Source organism: Python bivittatus, unplaced genomic scaffold (genome assembly GCF_059951505.1).
Source record: "Python bivittatus isolate LINGU-HERP-01145 unplaced genomic scaffold, Pbiv_v1 ctg000200_np1212, whole genome shotgun sequence".
NCBI lineage: Eukaryota > Metazoa > Chordata > Lepidosauria > Squamata > Pythonidae > Python > Python bivittatus.
In genome coordinates, this window is record NW_028277040.1 from 280,610 (window position 1) to 297,366 (window position 16,757).

Here is a 16,757-nt window from a genome sequence, read left to right on the forward strand (position 1 = left end):
CCTTTGTCCATAGCGCCCGTGGCCCTCTGGCGTTAACACAACGCATCCGCTCCAGATTAGTGAAGTGGCGCCAGGTGGCCCATTCATTAGCTTGCGGTTTCGCATTTCCTCTTTCTGCGCTAGCGCTCGAGCGGTGAAATTGACTAAAGTGCGGCTGGGCAAGTTCCTAGGCGTGCAGTGCCAGCTGAACCTGACCCTGTGGAGTCCTTGAGGTTCTCTGAGCTTGGTTGTTTTCTTGCAGACATTTTGTTACCCGGCTAGGTAATATCTTCAGTGCTAGAAGGGAGTGGGGTTTGCTCTCTGTTTATATATAGTAGCTTGTTCTGTCAGTGTTGGCAGGGGAGTTGTTTTTTCTTGGTAATTCCTAGATTAGGCTATTGTTTACTGCTTGATTGTCTGTGTTGCTAATTCCTTGATTAGGGTATTGTTTAACTGCTTGATTGTTTGCCTGATGTTAATCCCTGCTTATCTGGGTGTTGATTGCTGGCGAGGAGGTGTTCTGGTCTTTTTGTTTCCTTTTTATTGTCTCTTTTGAATAGTGTATAAATGTTGTTTATCTCTATGTGCCTGTTGATAGTTGACTTGCCTGAATACCAAGCTTCCAGGAAGATGCTGACAATTTCCCAGTTGAAACTATGGTTAAGTCTGTCCCTGTCTTGTGAGATTAAGGAGTTTTCATCATGTCTTTTGACTGCTAGTTGGTGTTCATGGATGTGCTTTGCCAATCTTCTGCCTGTCTGTCCTTACATAGTGGCTGTTACAGTCCTTACACTGCACATTGTAGATGACTCCTGTTTTTCTTCTTGGCCTACTGGGTCTTTTGGTTTGCTTAAGATGTTTTGGAGGGCTTTAGTTGGTTTGTGTGATGCCATCTTCTGATGCCATCTTCTGCCAATGAGAGCAAACCCTATTCCCTTCTAGCACTGAAGACGTTACCTAACTGGTAACAAAATGTCTGCAAGAAATATAGTATACAGACAAAGACTGTCATTACTATTTGGGATATCTGTTGTTAACAGGACCTAGGGGAGGAGGAAAACCCTCTAATGTTCTATTCCTCTGAAGATTTTGCATTCAGCAAATGCTTGACTTGATACTTGATCTATCTCGCATGGTCTAAGCCACTCTCACTGGAGAAGGAACAAGACAGGCCACTTCGTGGATTGGGCATAGAAAATCTAGACCTTAGCACCAGTGAAGAGGCAGAATTGTGCTCCATTGCCTCAACCCAGAATCCCATCAACTTCTCCATGGGTGTGCTGCCCACCCCATGTGGAGAACCAGAGGGCAGGTATAAATGTCATAAACTACATCATTTTGTATCATGTTTTCACTATTTTTGACATCACCAGTTTGCTGACTATTTCAACAAATTTTAAATTGATTTTTCTTTCTTTAGGTACACCTTTATTTCAGCAGTTAACTTTCACTGAAGGATAAAGCCTTTGTAACTGAAAGGGAACTACTCTCCAGTGTAAATGTAACTCTGCTGAGCTCTGTTATCCTATTAGAATTCTGATCTAACTAAACAAAAACATAATAGTAAACATAGTTGCTTAACTCTCCTCTGATTCCCCACAACTGGCATGTTTGGTACTTGGAAGCTTTGCATCAATAATTCTACTGTATTCTTTGAAAGTTTACTGAGATTTTGCCAGTTTTGCATTTTGTACCTATTCTTCAGGGGTGGGTAACTTGTAACATCACTGTGAGCAAGAAAATGATGCAAAAAAATGGGGCTATATCATGTATCTTGGTGGGATTCTGAAAATGGGGTCTGTGAAAATGGGGCTGGGAGCTACAAAAAAGGGACTCAGGGGGCCCACCCTTGCTCAGCTTGAAGGACGTGTATTTAAAACAAATGTTGGTTCACTCACCCAGTCCACTATAAGGATTTTGTTCACATTCAATCTCTGCTGGAGAAGCTTGGCAGAAATGGCCACAGAGTTAAAATAGCAAAAACCCCTACAAGAAAATGGAAGAGTAGATTTATAAGTGAAAAATATGAAATTCTGAACACCAGCTTCAAAAGTCTTCCAAGGGTAACAATAATTTTACAATTTTGTTTTGTTACTATTCCAAAATGTAGATATACTGATCTATTTCCTGAACAGATCATTAATTAAATTATACAATTATACATTATACATTAAACAATTTCAACATTCAAGTCAAGTCACTTTTGGTCAATATAGCAAATTATTGTTTTAAAACCCAACAACACTCTCACAATTCTTGTGATTCATCCACAATTTTTTGGTGACAGCCACATTTTAAAAAATATTATTTTCAGTAGCCAAGAGCCACAGCAGTTAAGAAGTCAACATAGAAATGCTTCCAGAAAGGCAAAGCTAGGTTTTCATGGGTGTCTTATTTTGCCTCTTAATCCCCCAAAACAACTGGAAAATTGCCTAAATGTTTTGGCATTTTTGAAGGGATGAATGGAGGCTTTAAACTTCTGCAAGGCTTATGGCACCCATTTTGCCCTTAATCCCACCCCAAGCCCTCCAAATGCTTAAAAAAAATAGGTCCCCCATTCACAGACTATTCTGGAGAAGCACATAAAGAGTGCTAGCAGCCAATAAAGTGCCCAGCCAAGTTAAAATTCCCAGTCCAAGTACAATCGCATACTCACATAGGCGTACTTTCTTCTGCATGGTGACCAGGAGGTCTAACTACAGCAAATCCATTCTATCAAAAGGAAGCAAAAACAATTTAAAAGATTAGACACTAAAAGCCCACATATATTTCAAGCATGTAAAATCTCTGTAGCAAAGTTACTGGATTGTTTCACAAGTATTATTTTTATATTAGACAGATGTTGGTTCAGGAGGAGGAAACCATACTGACATTTATCCCAAGTTAAGAAATAAGCTGCCATAATGGTTGTGTTAGCCATCCTTTTTTGGCTTGCAGAAACGGAATCTGCCCCATCAGCCAAGTGTTTTGAACTGGACTAATGTTATTCGTATTTACTTTTTAAAACTGATTATATATTAGATTAAAAGTGTTTACACCCCTGAATAGACAGACATATAATAATAGATAAATAGATGCATGTGGAGCCTTAATACTTGTTTCTGCATCTTTTTCATATAAAAAGAAGAGCCACAATTTGATGCAAATGCAAGCAGTGTGAGCTAGAGGTACTCTGGGGACTGAAAATGAAGGCAGGGGCCCATGATCTGCCTAACCCTGCCATAACTGAATTGGCCCCTCATTGGGCCTGAAGGAGGTAAACTTGCCTGTTCATAAGCTATGCAAATGGTGAAAATGATACTGGGGGAAGATACTAGAGAAGCACTGGGGGAGGCTGGGAGCAGACACAGGACCATAAAAGGACTATAAAAGGCTTTCATTTATTCAGTGCAGAAAATGAGCATGTCATATCCAGAAGTAAAGTACCAGTTTTAGTTAATTGGATATTAAAAAAAAGACTGGAAACAGATGATGTTTTTGAGGTGAAAGACCTCAAAAACATTATCTGTTTTTTTTGGAAGAAAATTAATGTCTGGGCAAAATCTGTTTTTAAGCCAGGGTTGGGATAATCAGAAATGCCACCTTAAAAATCAGGATACAAGAAATGAAGTAGCCATAAGAATCATATGAACTGAGATATTATAATCAAAAGATACAACTGTGAAGTCAAGAAATTGTACCGGTTTTTATAGAACTTCCTAACATTTAGATGAGTAAAGATGGTAAATCCTGGACAGGGCACTGAAAAGCAGAGAAGACCGGATAAGACTTCACAGTCAGAAGAAACAGTTTAGTAGATTAAGATGCTTCATGACTGCAAAGCTGATAAAACAGTTTGCTTGTCTCTGAGCAAAAGAGAGGGAGTACCTTTACAAATCACAGCCATCTTGTGTGAGACTAGGCTGAAGCTGCCATAACTAAAAGGTGAAGCAGGCACATAAAGCAAAGAGGACAAAAGCCAGGAATCTTATCTAAAAGATCCCTTCAGGGAAATACAGTCGTGTGAAAAAGAAAGTACACCCTCTTTGAGATCTATGGTTTTATGTATCAGGACATAATAAAAATCATCTAGTCCTTAGCAGTTCTCAAAAGTAGGTAAATACAACCTCAGATAACAACACATATTACACTGTCATTTATTTTACAAAAAGAAAGCCAAAATGGAGAAGCCATGTGTGAAAAACTAAGTACACCTTATGATTCAATAGCTTGTAGAACTACCTTTAGCAGCAGTAACTTTCCTGTATGACTTTATCAGTCTCTCACATCGTTGTGGAGGAATTTTAGCCCACTCTTCTTTACAACATTGCTTCAGTTCATAGAAGTTTGTGGGCATTTGTTTATGCACAGCTTTCTTGAGGTCCTGCCATAGCATTTCAATCAGGTTGAGGTCTGGACTCTGTCTGGGCCATTGCAACACCTTGATTCTTTTCTTTGTCAGCCATTCTGTTGTAGATTTGCTGGTGTGCTTGGGATCATTGTCTTGTTGCATGACCCAATGTCAACCAAGCTTTAGCTGTTGGACAGATGGCCTCACATTTGACTCTAGAATACTTTGGGATACAGAGGAATTCATGCTCGACTCAATGACTGCAAGGTGCCCAGGACCCATGGCTGCAAAACAAGCCCAATCATTATCCCTCCACCACCGTGCTTTACAGCTGATATGAGATGTTTGCGCTGATATGCTGTGTTTGGTTTTCGCCAAACGTGGAGCTGTGCATTATGGCCAAACATCTCCACTTTGGTCTCATCTGTCCAAAGGACGGTGTTCCAAAAGTCTTGTGATTTGTTCAGATGCAACTTTGCAAACCTAAGCCGTGCTGCCATGTTCTTTTTAGAGAGAAGAGGCTTTCTCCTGGCAACCCTTCCAAACAAACCATACTTGTTCAGTCTTTTTCTAATCGTACTGTCATGAACTTTACCATTTAACATGCTGACTGAGAACTGTAGAGTCAGAGATGTAACTCTTGGATTGTTTGCAATTTCTCTGAGCATTGCTCAGTCTGACTTTGGGGTGAATTTGCTGGAATATCCACTCCTTGGAAGATTGGCAACTGTCTTGAATGTTTTCCACTTGTGAATAATCTTCCTCACTGTAGAATGATGGACTTTAAATTGTTTGGAAATGGCCTTACAACCCTTTCCAGATCGATGGGCAGCAACAATTGCTTCTCTAAGATCATTGCTGATATCTTGACTCTTTGGCATTGTGTTAACACACACCTCAATGCTCGAGACCAACAAACTCCTAAAATTTTGGCTGTTACAGAGGTAGTCACACTTGCTGATCAATTGATCAAGGGCATTTGATTAGCAGCACCTGGCTGCTACTTAGCCTCTTCATACCTATGGAAGCAGTAAGGGTGTACATAGTTTTTCACACATGGCTTCTCCATTTTGGCTTTCTTTTTGTAAAATAAATGACATGGTGTAATATGTCATGTGTTGTTGTTCATCTGAGATTGTGTTTACCTACTTTTGAGAACTGCTAAGGACCAGATGATTTTTATTATGTTCTGATACATAAAACCATATTACTCAAAGGGAGTGTACTTTTTTTTCTGTAGATAAGAAGGAAACAAGTTAAGGAAACAGGAAAAAATGTCACCTGAACCAAAGGAAGTTGGCCTTCAGCACATGGAAACCTCTCCCCAACAGCTACCAGACTTGTAAATTAACAAGGCAAGAGCAGCTGCCAGCTTAAGCAAGGACTTTTGGGGATAAAAGGGGTCCTGAAGGCTGCCCACTCGAGTCATCTTTGAGCTGTCTTTGGATCCAGACTTGGTGGCTTCCATCCCTCTAGCTAGTGCATGGGAGCCTAGTTGAGAAGAATGTGGGTAAGTGTGGATGAGTGTGTGCATGTGTGTGAGAAAGAGTAAATGTACATTGTAACCAGTAAAGTTTTGCTTTTCCTTTAAATTCACTGGGTCTCCATGTATTCCAAAGAACCTGTTGTGCCTCAGTGTTTGGTTGAAAGTGATTGTGTGTGTCCTTAATTACTTCCCTCCTGTTGCCCAGGGCTTGTCTGCTCTCTGAAAAACCCAAGTAGAAAGCAAGGGGGGCTTACAAGATCCACTTGCCTCAACAGGTTGTGAGTGTGTGAGTGAGTGACCATAAGCTGAACCCTTGAGTCCTTGAAACACTTGACTATTGGGGATTCTTAGAATGCAATATATCCTGTTTCTGATGGAGTTAAGGATCAGTGGGATTATGGGAAAAAGTAGAAGAGCTTTCTGGGTCATTTATGGAAGAACATGTTCTCTATTAAGGCGTTGCCCATACAGTATGCACCTGCTATAGTACTATGGGCATTAATTATTGTGCCTGAAGGCAAGTCAGAGTAAGATAACAGAGTATGCTCCCTCAGCAGTATCTCCAGAGATGAACTAGAGATTTTTGGTGATAAAACTATACCAAAATTGGACCACAGTTCTCTAGATCTAAAAGAACTGCAACAGCTCCTGTCAAAATTTGATAAGAAAATGTTCAGTAGTCACCATCTTGAATCCAAGCCTGGGGGTGGAAAATGGAAGATGGTCACTCACTCAGATACCAGAGAAAAGTTGGGTTACTTCAATTAACAATCTTAAATAATTTAAGATGTTTCTTGTCAACTCTGAACAAACAATTTAAGTATTTGAAGAAAGCTATCATATTCTCCCAGAATCTTTTCTTCTCCAGGCTAAACATGCCCATCTTGGTTGCTCTCCTCTGGACTTGCTCTACTTTGTCAATATCCTTCATAAAATATGGCGTTGCAAATATTTTAGGTGTGGCCTGTCACCACAGAATAGAGAGGAACAATGGCTCATCTTGATTTCTGGTGACAGAACCTAGGATTTCATTTCCTTTTTTTTCTTTTTTTTTTTTGCAACTGCATCACACTGTTGGCTCAGATTCAGCTTGTGATCTCCCATGATGCCCAGGGTCTTTCAACAGCACTAATGCCCATTATGTTCCACCCCTCCCTTGATTTGCATGACAGTGTCTATATAGAAATATAGAAATCAGTGTTGGCTACATTGGCTGATGTGGCCAACAGCTTACCCACATGTCTAAATACAATGCATTTTCCTATGTTCTAGATAGTACAGATTTAGACACACCAGAATCTTTCACAAAGCTCCTCATGAAAGAAGACTTAGCAGGCAGGGTGTAAGAGAAGTCCTCTTATGGACAGTAATAAGATGAACAGCAGGAATAAATTGACAGCCTTTGCTTTACTGAAGGAAAAAGCTGAAGGTGACTTATCCTCAATTTAAGAGATTTCAGTTTAGTGGATTTCAAAATGCAACAAATCAAATCTGTTCACACAGTATACTTTCTGTGCATATGTATAATCCTCTTTGCTATTTTATACACGCATATATTCCCATTAGGAAGTAACTAATTACTTTAAATAATATCCTTTCCCCTTATTAAGGTATTAAATCAAGCCCTGATCTTTGTCACGGATCTAAATCAGATATAGATCATGGGTATCTGGATTTTATACTGGATTTTAGTGACCAAATCTTTCTTGTCAATTTAAATACTTGGGTATTCAAACATCAAATCTGAATTAAAAATGCATTTAAATAAAATCTATGTTAATGAGCCATTTTAGATATGCTTTTAGATATGCTTGTTCAGCAACTATAGTCCAAACAGTAAATTTTTGCTTATTCTTTCAGAGAATGTTTGTCGATATATTTCCCTAGTGTATCTCTCAATTATAATTCAAATGTAACATCAGCCAAACAATCAAATTATATAATACTGATGATACTTGAGAAAGACCATGAGTTACACAGCCAGTCAGAAACTTATTCTAAACAGCATTATCTGCGTTACAAAAGATTGTACAGATTGGAGAAGTTTGATTCCTGATTTATGCTTCCTGGATATCATTCTATCATTCAAAATCCACAGCTTAGATTGAAAAGAAGCTATTAGCATATTTGTATTACTTTATTTCATATACAATGATATTTTATGGAAGTCTGCCCTGCCAGCTCATGGAGAATAAGCCATATGAATCTGAGTTCAATATAAAATAACCTATAGGATAGTAGTTGAGATAGGCTATCCGTAAGAGGCAAAATTAGGTTTTTCATTTTCTAAAATTAATTGCTACACTGTGTGCACAATTATTAGGCAAGTTGTATTTTTGAGGATGAATTTCATTACTGAACAACTACAGTGCTCTTGGTCAATCCAAAATGTTAATAAACCTCAAACCTGAATATTTAAGAAAGTAAAAGTGAGGTTTTGGCTTTCTTAGGAGCATATCTATGTGTGCACAATTATTGGGCAACTATTAGTGTGCAGAATTATTATGCAACTAAATGAAAAATGAAAATTCCCCCATCTCACTCATTTATTTTCATCTGTTAAAGGGAGAATAATAAACAAACAACTCAACATTTACAAATAAACATTTCTGACATTTCAAACAAAAAAACAATGACCAATATAGCCACCCTTCTTTGCAATAACAAGTCATAAGCCTTCCATTCATGGAGTCTGTCAGTTTCTTGATCTGTTGACGATCAACTTTTGTGCAGCAGCAACCACAGCCTCCCAGACACTGTTCAGAGAGGTGTACTCTTTTCCTTCACTGTAAATCTCCTGTTTGAGAAGGGCCCACAAGTTCTCAATAGGGTTTAGGTCAGGTGAGGAAGGGGGCCATGTCATTATTCTTTCATCCTTGAGGCCTTTACTGGCTAGCCGTGCAATGAAGTACTTCGATGCATCCGATGGAGCATTGTCCTGCATAAACATCATGGTCTTCTTGAAAGATGCAGACTTTTTCCTGTACCACTGCTTGAAGGAAGTGTCTTCTAAAAACTGGCAGTAGGTTTGGGAGTTGATTTGGAGTCCATCTTCAACCCAAAAAGGTCCAACTACCTCATCTGTAATAATACCAGCCCATACCTGTATCCCACCTCCACCTTGCTGGCGTCTGAGTCAAAGTGGAGCTCTGTGCCCACGACTGATCCAGCCACGGGCCCATCCATCTGGTCCATCAAGAGTCACTCTCATCGCATCAGTCCATAAAACCTTTGAAAAATCTGTCTTCAGATATTTTTTGGCTCAGTCTTGCCGTTTCAACTTATGTGTCTTGTTCAGTGGTGGTCGAGTTTCAGGCTTCCTTACCAAGCCATGTCTCTGAGCACTGAACACCTTGTATTTCTGGGCACTCCAGGTAGTTGCAGTTCTGGAATATGACAGCACTGGAGGATAATGGGTTCCTGGTAGTTTCATGTTTGATTCTTCTCAAGTCTTTGGCAGTTAATTTACGTCTTTTTTTCTCAACACGTTTCTTGTGACTCTGTGGACTATTTGCAACAAAACGTTTGATGGTTCTGTGGTCACGCCCCAATATCTTAGCAATTTCAAGAGTGCTACATCCCTCTGAAAGACTTTTTACGATTTTTGACCTTTCAGAGTCAGTTAAATCTCTTTTTTGGCCCATTTTGCCTGAGGAAAAGAAGCTGCCTAATAATTATGCACACTTTGATATAGGGTGTTGATCTCCTTAGGCCACACCCTCCCTCATTACACAAATACACATCACCTGATATGCTTATTTCCAATAAGCATTCAGGTTTATACAGCTTGGAGGTGGAAAATATGCATAAAAATGGTATGATCAAAATACTCACTTGCCTAATAATTGTGCACACAGTGTATGTGGAGTCTTGTAAGCATTTGCATTTGGACCAGTGTTTTCTAAAAAAAATTGCCATCATTATAGTTTGGTGTGATAAAAATATTTAGCATGGTAAAAATGAAAAGGAACCCTGAATAATACTTGTCTGTGCATGTACATGCCTTTCAGTCAGTCTTGAATCCTGGTGACTATGTGAGTAAATCCATGCAATTTTCTTGGCAACATTGTCAGAAGTGGTTTGCCACTGAGTTCTTCTTAGAACTGAGAAAGTCACCCAGTTGGCTTCTGTGCCTAAGACAGGACTAGAACTCAGATCTCCCCACTACCTACTAGATCAAACTGGCTCTCAAATAATTTAAATCCTAACTTAGTTTTGATATAGGGCAGGTGAAGTGCAGAATAAGGCTGATGCACCTTTAATGATGGCTTCCACTGAGTCAACTTTCTTAATGTCTTTCTCCAACAAGTAGAATTTGAAAATGTGTCCTATTTGGAAGGCCTTCAAGCAATGTTTTATTAATTAATTAATTAATTAAATTTCTCGCCCAGCCATCTCCCCCCAGTGGGGGAACTCTGGGTGAGTCACACCAAAAATTAAAAACATAAATATATATAAATACATAAAACATCAGTTTAAAAGCATTTCTGAAAAAAGGGAAGGAGAGTCCAAGAAAATGAAAAATCTAAGGCTGAAGACAGAAGGCTTCTATGGGGCTAGCCATCCCCATGCTTGAGGTATTCCCTCCCCACCCCAGGCCAAGTGGCAGAACCAGGTCTTCAAAGCCCTACAGAAGCCTGGGAGTGAGGGGGCCAATCGCATCTCTGGGGGCAGAATGTTCCAAAGTGCGGGGGGCTACCGCAGAGAAGGCCCGCCTTCTGGACCCCGCTAATCGAAGTTCTTTTACTGAGGGGGTCCAAAGCATGCCCGATCTGTGTGATCGGGTGGGACCGGTTGAAGTCACAGGGGAGAGGCGGTCCCTTAAGTAACCTGGTCCCATGCCATGTAGGGCTTTAAAGGTAATAACCAACACCTTGAATTGGACCCGGAAGCAAACTGGTACCCAATGCAGCTTGCGGAGCAGTGGCGTTACATGGGCCCTCCTTGGGGCTCCAAAAATTGCCTATGCAGCTGCATTCTGGACCGGCTGTAGCTTCCAGATATTCTTCAAGGGTAGCCCCATGTAGAGTGCATTTTTACCATTCCCATGTGGAAAAGGGCTGGGCAAACAATTAATTAGCCACCTGTCTTTGCTTATCCCACATTTACCAAAAGAAGAAGGCACTGTATAGGTAAAATCCCAGGGAAATGACATTTTGAGCATTCCCAAATTAGGAAGGCACAAACTATCTGCAGAGATCTTATGTGCTGGATGGATTAGCTCCATAAACCTGATAAGGGGCTTATAGGCCAGATGTTCCCAGACCTGTCTTAGAAAAAAAAAATAATGGGAATGAGGATATGACAGAGATTCAAACATCTATGCTTAGAGAAAATTGAGACATGATTTCCTTGGTCCTTCTGATTAGCAGTAGATTCAAGACAGACAAAAAGAAATACTTCATAAAAAATAATGTAACAATACACTAGTAATTTATGGAGTTTGATAAAACAATTTATGGGGATGGTCATTTGTTTAGATGGATTTAAAAGGAACTAAAGCAAGAACATTAAGATTAATCAATGGCTACTATTAAGTTAACTAGATGAAACCCTTCCCAACTAGGTAACTGCATGTAGCAAACCATGGGTAATCAAGAAAAGCAAGCAGGGGTAGCCCTGGTTTGTAATTTGATTGGGACCATCTGGGAAGTAAAGAAAATTCCTGGAGAAAGCAGTGGCAATCATATCAGTTCATGTAAGTTACTAGGAGATCAGCTTGACTCAAGATGAAATCTAAATATTCAGAGGTAGTATGTATCTGAATATTAGTTACTGTTATTTCTTTCATATCCTCTTTATGGATATGACTCACTAATCACCATGAGAAACAGAATTCTAGAAAAGATGGACTTTTACTCTTGTGATATTTGTGTTAATGCTGAGTTGGGAAGAGGTCTCTTTAGAATAGTGAACGCTAGATAAATGTTGCATTGAATTCTGGAGCATATTGGCAGTTAATGCAGCTTATGCAACCTTGTATCATAGGAGGCCATTGACCTGTTCCATCTAGAAACAATACCTGCATTTTCTAATAATTCTTCAAGAGCATAGTATAGTAGTCAAGCCCTGAAATTAAGGAGCAGGAGGAAGAGTTATGTGTCATAAAAGACTGGAGTGAAATGAATTAACAATTATTAAATTAAGGGAGACTTTCAGTACTCCTAACTATAATTGCACTATGCAAAAATTTTAGTAGTGTGGTGCTCAAATTTCACAATTCCTGAATTTCTGCCCTTTCTAAATTCTTACAGACTTTAAGCTTGGAAATACTGTAAGAGTTGTTTAAATGGATTACTATATGGCGTGAATACAAAAGTAGCCCAGTTACTCTCACATGTAAAAATGAAAGCCAAAATATTACCGATATAGACCGACCTTTAGTTCTCCTGTAGCTACTTTAAAAACAAGCTCTACGACACAGCCAACAGCAAGACGAGCAGCACTGAATGAATGCACTTCATTCCAAATTGTATCATTGTCCACCTAAATAAAGATGGATTCAGAAATACTGTAAAGGCATCGTTGTGGATTCTGAAACAATTTAGTCTACAAAGAGCACAGCATGCTGACTTCTGGAACTGTTAAATCATAACTGTAGTGTTATTATTATCAGTGCAGATAAATACCAAAAAGTGAATTACTCTCCAACCCAAAATTGATAGCAACAGCAGCACCACCATCACAAATTTACATATTTCTTTGTCTTTTCTTTAAAAAGAAGATATCTTTAGCTGAAGATAAACTGCTTATACCTATCTAGGAATAATCAGCCAGCTACCTTTTTCTTAAAGACTGAAGTGTTAACAGAAGTCAGCAGACAGCACAGCTCTGCTGAAGAAGGAATCCTGGAAAAACTGCAATATCAAGATTATAATGCTGTAGGAAGGCAGTCCTACATATATTGGTAGAAGATCCTTTGGAAAGGAGATTGTGGGTATTTGGCTAACTGGTAACATAATTTGTTTATCCATGTAAGTCATTTAGAAAGTTTCTCGGAGGAGACAACTGTCTTGCTTTTCCAGGCCCTGATAACAAAGGAAAAAGTTTGATCTGCACAACAACCAACTGTCCTGTGCAGTTAGGACTAGACATTAAGGGTGCAAAGTGATTGCTCCAGAGGAATTAGGAAAGAAAACTGGGAGAATTATCTTCTACATATATTTTAGCTCTCCTATCCTGTATATCAGCTGTTTTTTCTTAGAACTAAGGAGGAGTTTGCATCTCACCATTAGAGCAAGTAAAGCAATCTTTTTTTCTACTTTAAAAGATTGATGGACATTCCCAAACACCACTTGGCTAAACTCTACTATTTGGATAAGAGGTGGCAAGACAGAAACCTATATAAAGAAGATTGCTCAACACACAATAGAGAAGGACAACAGACAAGATATGAAAACCAGATTGCTCAGTGGGTTCTGCATATACATTTGGTAATAACTGATGTTTTTTCTTGCCAACACTGACTTAACCTGCATTTGTGGCAGGCCTTCAGTGGGCTATGTTTTCAGACCACAGACTCTGCCTAGTGCAGTGGAAGATACATTATATGCCAATTTCTCAATGAATTTGTTTCTATGAAATTTCACATACTGAGGAATTCCACTGTTCATTTTGTCTTATTTTGCAAACTATAGGAGATACAGTGGGGCAAAAAAGTATTTAGTCAGCCACCAATTGTGCAAGTTCTCCCACTTAAAAAGATGAGAGAGGCCTGTAATTTTCATCATAGGTATACCTCAACTATGAGAGACAAAATGGGGGAAAAAATCCAGAAAAATCACATTGTCTGATTTTTAAAGAATTTATTTGCAAGTCATGGTGGAAAATAAGTATTTGGTCAATATCAAAAGTTCATCTCAATACTTTGTTATATATCCTTTGTTGGCAATGACAGAGGTCAAACGTTTTCTGTAAGTCTTCACAAGGTTTTCACACACTGTTGCTAGTATTTTGGCCCATTCCTCCATGCAGATCTCCTCTAGAGCAGGGATGTTTTGGGGCTGTCACTGGGCAACACAGACCTTCAACTCCCTCCAAAGGTTTTCCATGGGGTTGAGATCTGGAGACTGGCTAGGCCACTCCAGGACCTTGAAATGCTTCTTACGAACCCACTCCTTTGTTGCCCAGGCGGTGTGTTTGGGATCATTGTCATGCTGAAAGACCCAGCCACGTTTCATCTTCAATGCCCTTGCTGATGGAAGGAGGTGTTCACTCAAAATCTCACAATACATGGCCCCATTCATTCTTTCCTTTACACAGATCAGTCGTCCTGGTCCCTTTGCAGAAAAACAGCCCCAAAGCATGATGTTTCCACCCCCATGCTTCACAGTAGGTATGGTGTTCTTTGGATGCAACTCAGGATTCTCTCTCCTCCAAACACAACGAGTTAGGTTTAGACCAAAACGTTCTACTTTGGTTTCATCTGACCATATGACATTCTCCCAATCCTCTTCTGGATCATCCAAGTGCTCTCTAGCAAACTTCAGACAGCCCAGACATGTACTGGCTTAAGCAGGGGGACACGTCTGGCACTGCAGGATTTGAGTCCCTGGTGGCATACTGTGTTACTGATGGTAGCCTTTGTTACTTTGGTCCCAGCTCTCTGCAGGTCATTCACTAGGTCTCCCCGTGTAGTTCTGGGATTTTTGTTCACCGTTCTTGTGATCATTTTGACCCCACAGGATGAGATCTTGCGTGGAGCCCCAGATCGAGGGAGATTATCAGTGGTCTTGTATGTCTTCCATTTTCTAATTATTGCTCCCACAGTTGATTTCTTCACACCAAGCTGCTTGCCTATTGCAGATTCAGTCTTCCCAGCCTGGTGCAGGTCTACAATTTTGTTTCTGGTGTCCCTCAACAGCTCTTTGGTCTTGGCCATAGTGGAGTTTGGAGTGTGACTGTTTGAGGTTGTGGACAGGTGTCTTTTATACTGATAACAAGGTCAAACAGGTGCCATTACTACAGGTAACGAGTGGAGGACAGAGGAGCCTCTTAAAGAAGTAGTTACAGGTCTGTGAGAGCCAGACATCTTGCTTGTTTGTAGGTGACCAAATACTTATTTTCCACCATGATTTGCAAATAAATTCTTTAACAATCAGACAATGTGATTTTCTGGATTTTTCCCCCCATTTTGTCTCTCATAGTTGAGGTATACCTATGTTGAAAATTACAGGCCTCTCTCATCTTTTTAAGTGGAAGAACTTGCACAATTGGTGGCTGACTAAATACTTTTTTGCCCCACTGTATTTACCACAGCAAAGCTGGAATAGTTTCCAAAACAATATTTTTATCACTAGTCAAATTATTTAGAAGTGTTACCAAAAAAAATTAAGGCAATAATTTAAAATTATTACAGTAAAAGTTAAGTGAGAATGTTTTAATTAATTTTGAAGCTATGTGGTTAGTGATAAATTGACACAAAATCAGGAGGTTTAGACAACACCCAGAATGACAAAATGAGATTGCAATCAAATTTGGATAGATGATGCTGACAGGAACAAGGTGTGCTTTTACAGGAAGAAACGTAAAGGAGAAAAATATACAGAACACATACAAGTCCAAGAAGTCATGACTTGGAAGCACAACACTGGAGAAAGACTTTGGTCCAGTCACTGACACTGACATCAAACTGAACATAAGCCAGCAATGTACGATAACTAAAAGGGCTGCATTAGAAGAAGCCTTATATCAAAAGCATATGAAGTCCTTATTCCCCTCTACTCTGTGCTGATGAGGCTTCACCTGTGAACCATTTGGGGCACCATATTTCTAAAGAACATTGACAAGTTAGAACAGGTGTAGAGGATGGTGGCAAGGATAATATAGGGACCAGAGGACATGCTCTACAAAGACAGGCTGGAGGAAACTGGAACGTTCAGTCTGGAGAAAAGAAGTCTGAGGCAAGATATCAGTGTTCATGTACTAATGGGTTCAAGTATTATTCTTGACCACACTCTAAAAACAGAAGCTTCAATTTCAATAACAGAATCTATGAAACACACTGATGTTAAAAGCTTATTTGGTCAAACTCATAACAAAGTACAAAAACTGTTCACAATCAGTCTTCAGCCTGTCAACTAGAGACTTGGAAAGTCCAAATGTTATACTATATCTAATTATATACTGTGGCTCACAGAGATAGATGGAAGAAGGGTATTCCTCTCTATGTGAAATGCATTCCCTTATGAAAGTGGAAAAATGAGACAAACCATGATTAATGTGTTAATCAAGCTATCAGTGTGCTAGTGTCCCACATGATCTTCACAAGGGCAACAGGGGAATATGTACAGCATGTACTTGAACTGTAATGCATCTAAAAAAAAGCCTTAGACCTATCCTACTGGAATAGTAGTAGCATTGGATGTTGTGTATGGATGCTAGGGTGCTCCCAATATCAAACATGGATAAGTTAACACTCTGGTTGAGCTTCAGGTCATGAGTCATTAACATCAAACAGTTCAATCAAACTACTAGACAGTCATCGGATCCCAGGGAGCAAGTAGATCTCTCTAGCTGTGCAGGAGATCCAGAACTGAATTGCCAGATTCTGTAAGATCAACAAATTTGTTCCTTGCTTTTTTAGGTACCAAATAACCATAATATTTCTAATGTCATCTGAACTCCGAATTGTATTAGCAAGACTCTGAAAGCTTGGATTGTTCTGAAGCTTGTCATAAGCTTGAACTGCCACTCATGTTCAGCCTGTGTGTCCTGTTCCTGGAAATAAGTGGAATATAGAATATATCTGCTACAGAACGAATAAGGGGCACAAGTGGGTATGTTCCCTAAAAAATTATTCCTAACAAAGAGGCATTATAGCGTGGGATCGGCAGCTATGTGCTTCATAATAGGCTGGAGCCAGGAAAACCTGTAGGTATTAAGCCAGGAGCCATTGCATGCAAAGGAAGACAGTCAGAGTCACCATTGCATTTGACCCTGTAAGTACCATGAGGTACAGCA

General features: G+C 39.6%; 1 protein-coding gene across 7 annotated transcripts in view; it reads right to left on the minus strand.

Moving 5' to 3' along the window:
* Window positions 1–16,757, minus strand: part of HDAC4 (histone deacetylase 4) — a 204,736-nt gene that overhangs the window by 33,094 nt on the left and 154,885 nt on the right. For 6 of the 7 annotated variants that reach the window (XR_015795164.1, XM_088135538.1, XM_088135536.1 and 3 more), the window contains 3 exons: window positions 12,174–12,281; window positions 2,636–2,691; window positions 1,878–1,965 (listed from right to left, as the gene is read on the minus strand). Coding sequence is in view for 6 of the 7 variants with exons in the window: in XM_088135538.1 (XP_087991664.1) it covers window positions 1,878–1,965; window positions 2,636–2,691; window positions 12,174–12,281 (252 nt within the window). In the remaining variant the exon portion in view is untranslated. The remainder of the gene's footprint in view (window positions 1–1,877; window positions 1,966–2,635; window positions 2,692–12,173; window positions 12,282–16,757) is intronic. The other variant, XM_088135537.1, reaches the window with a different exon arrangement.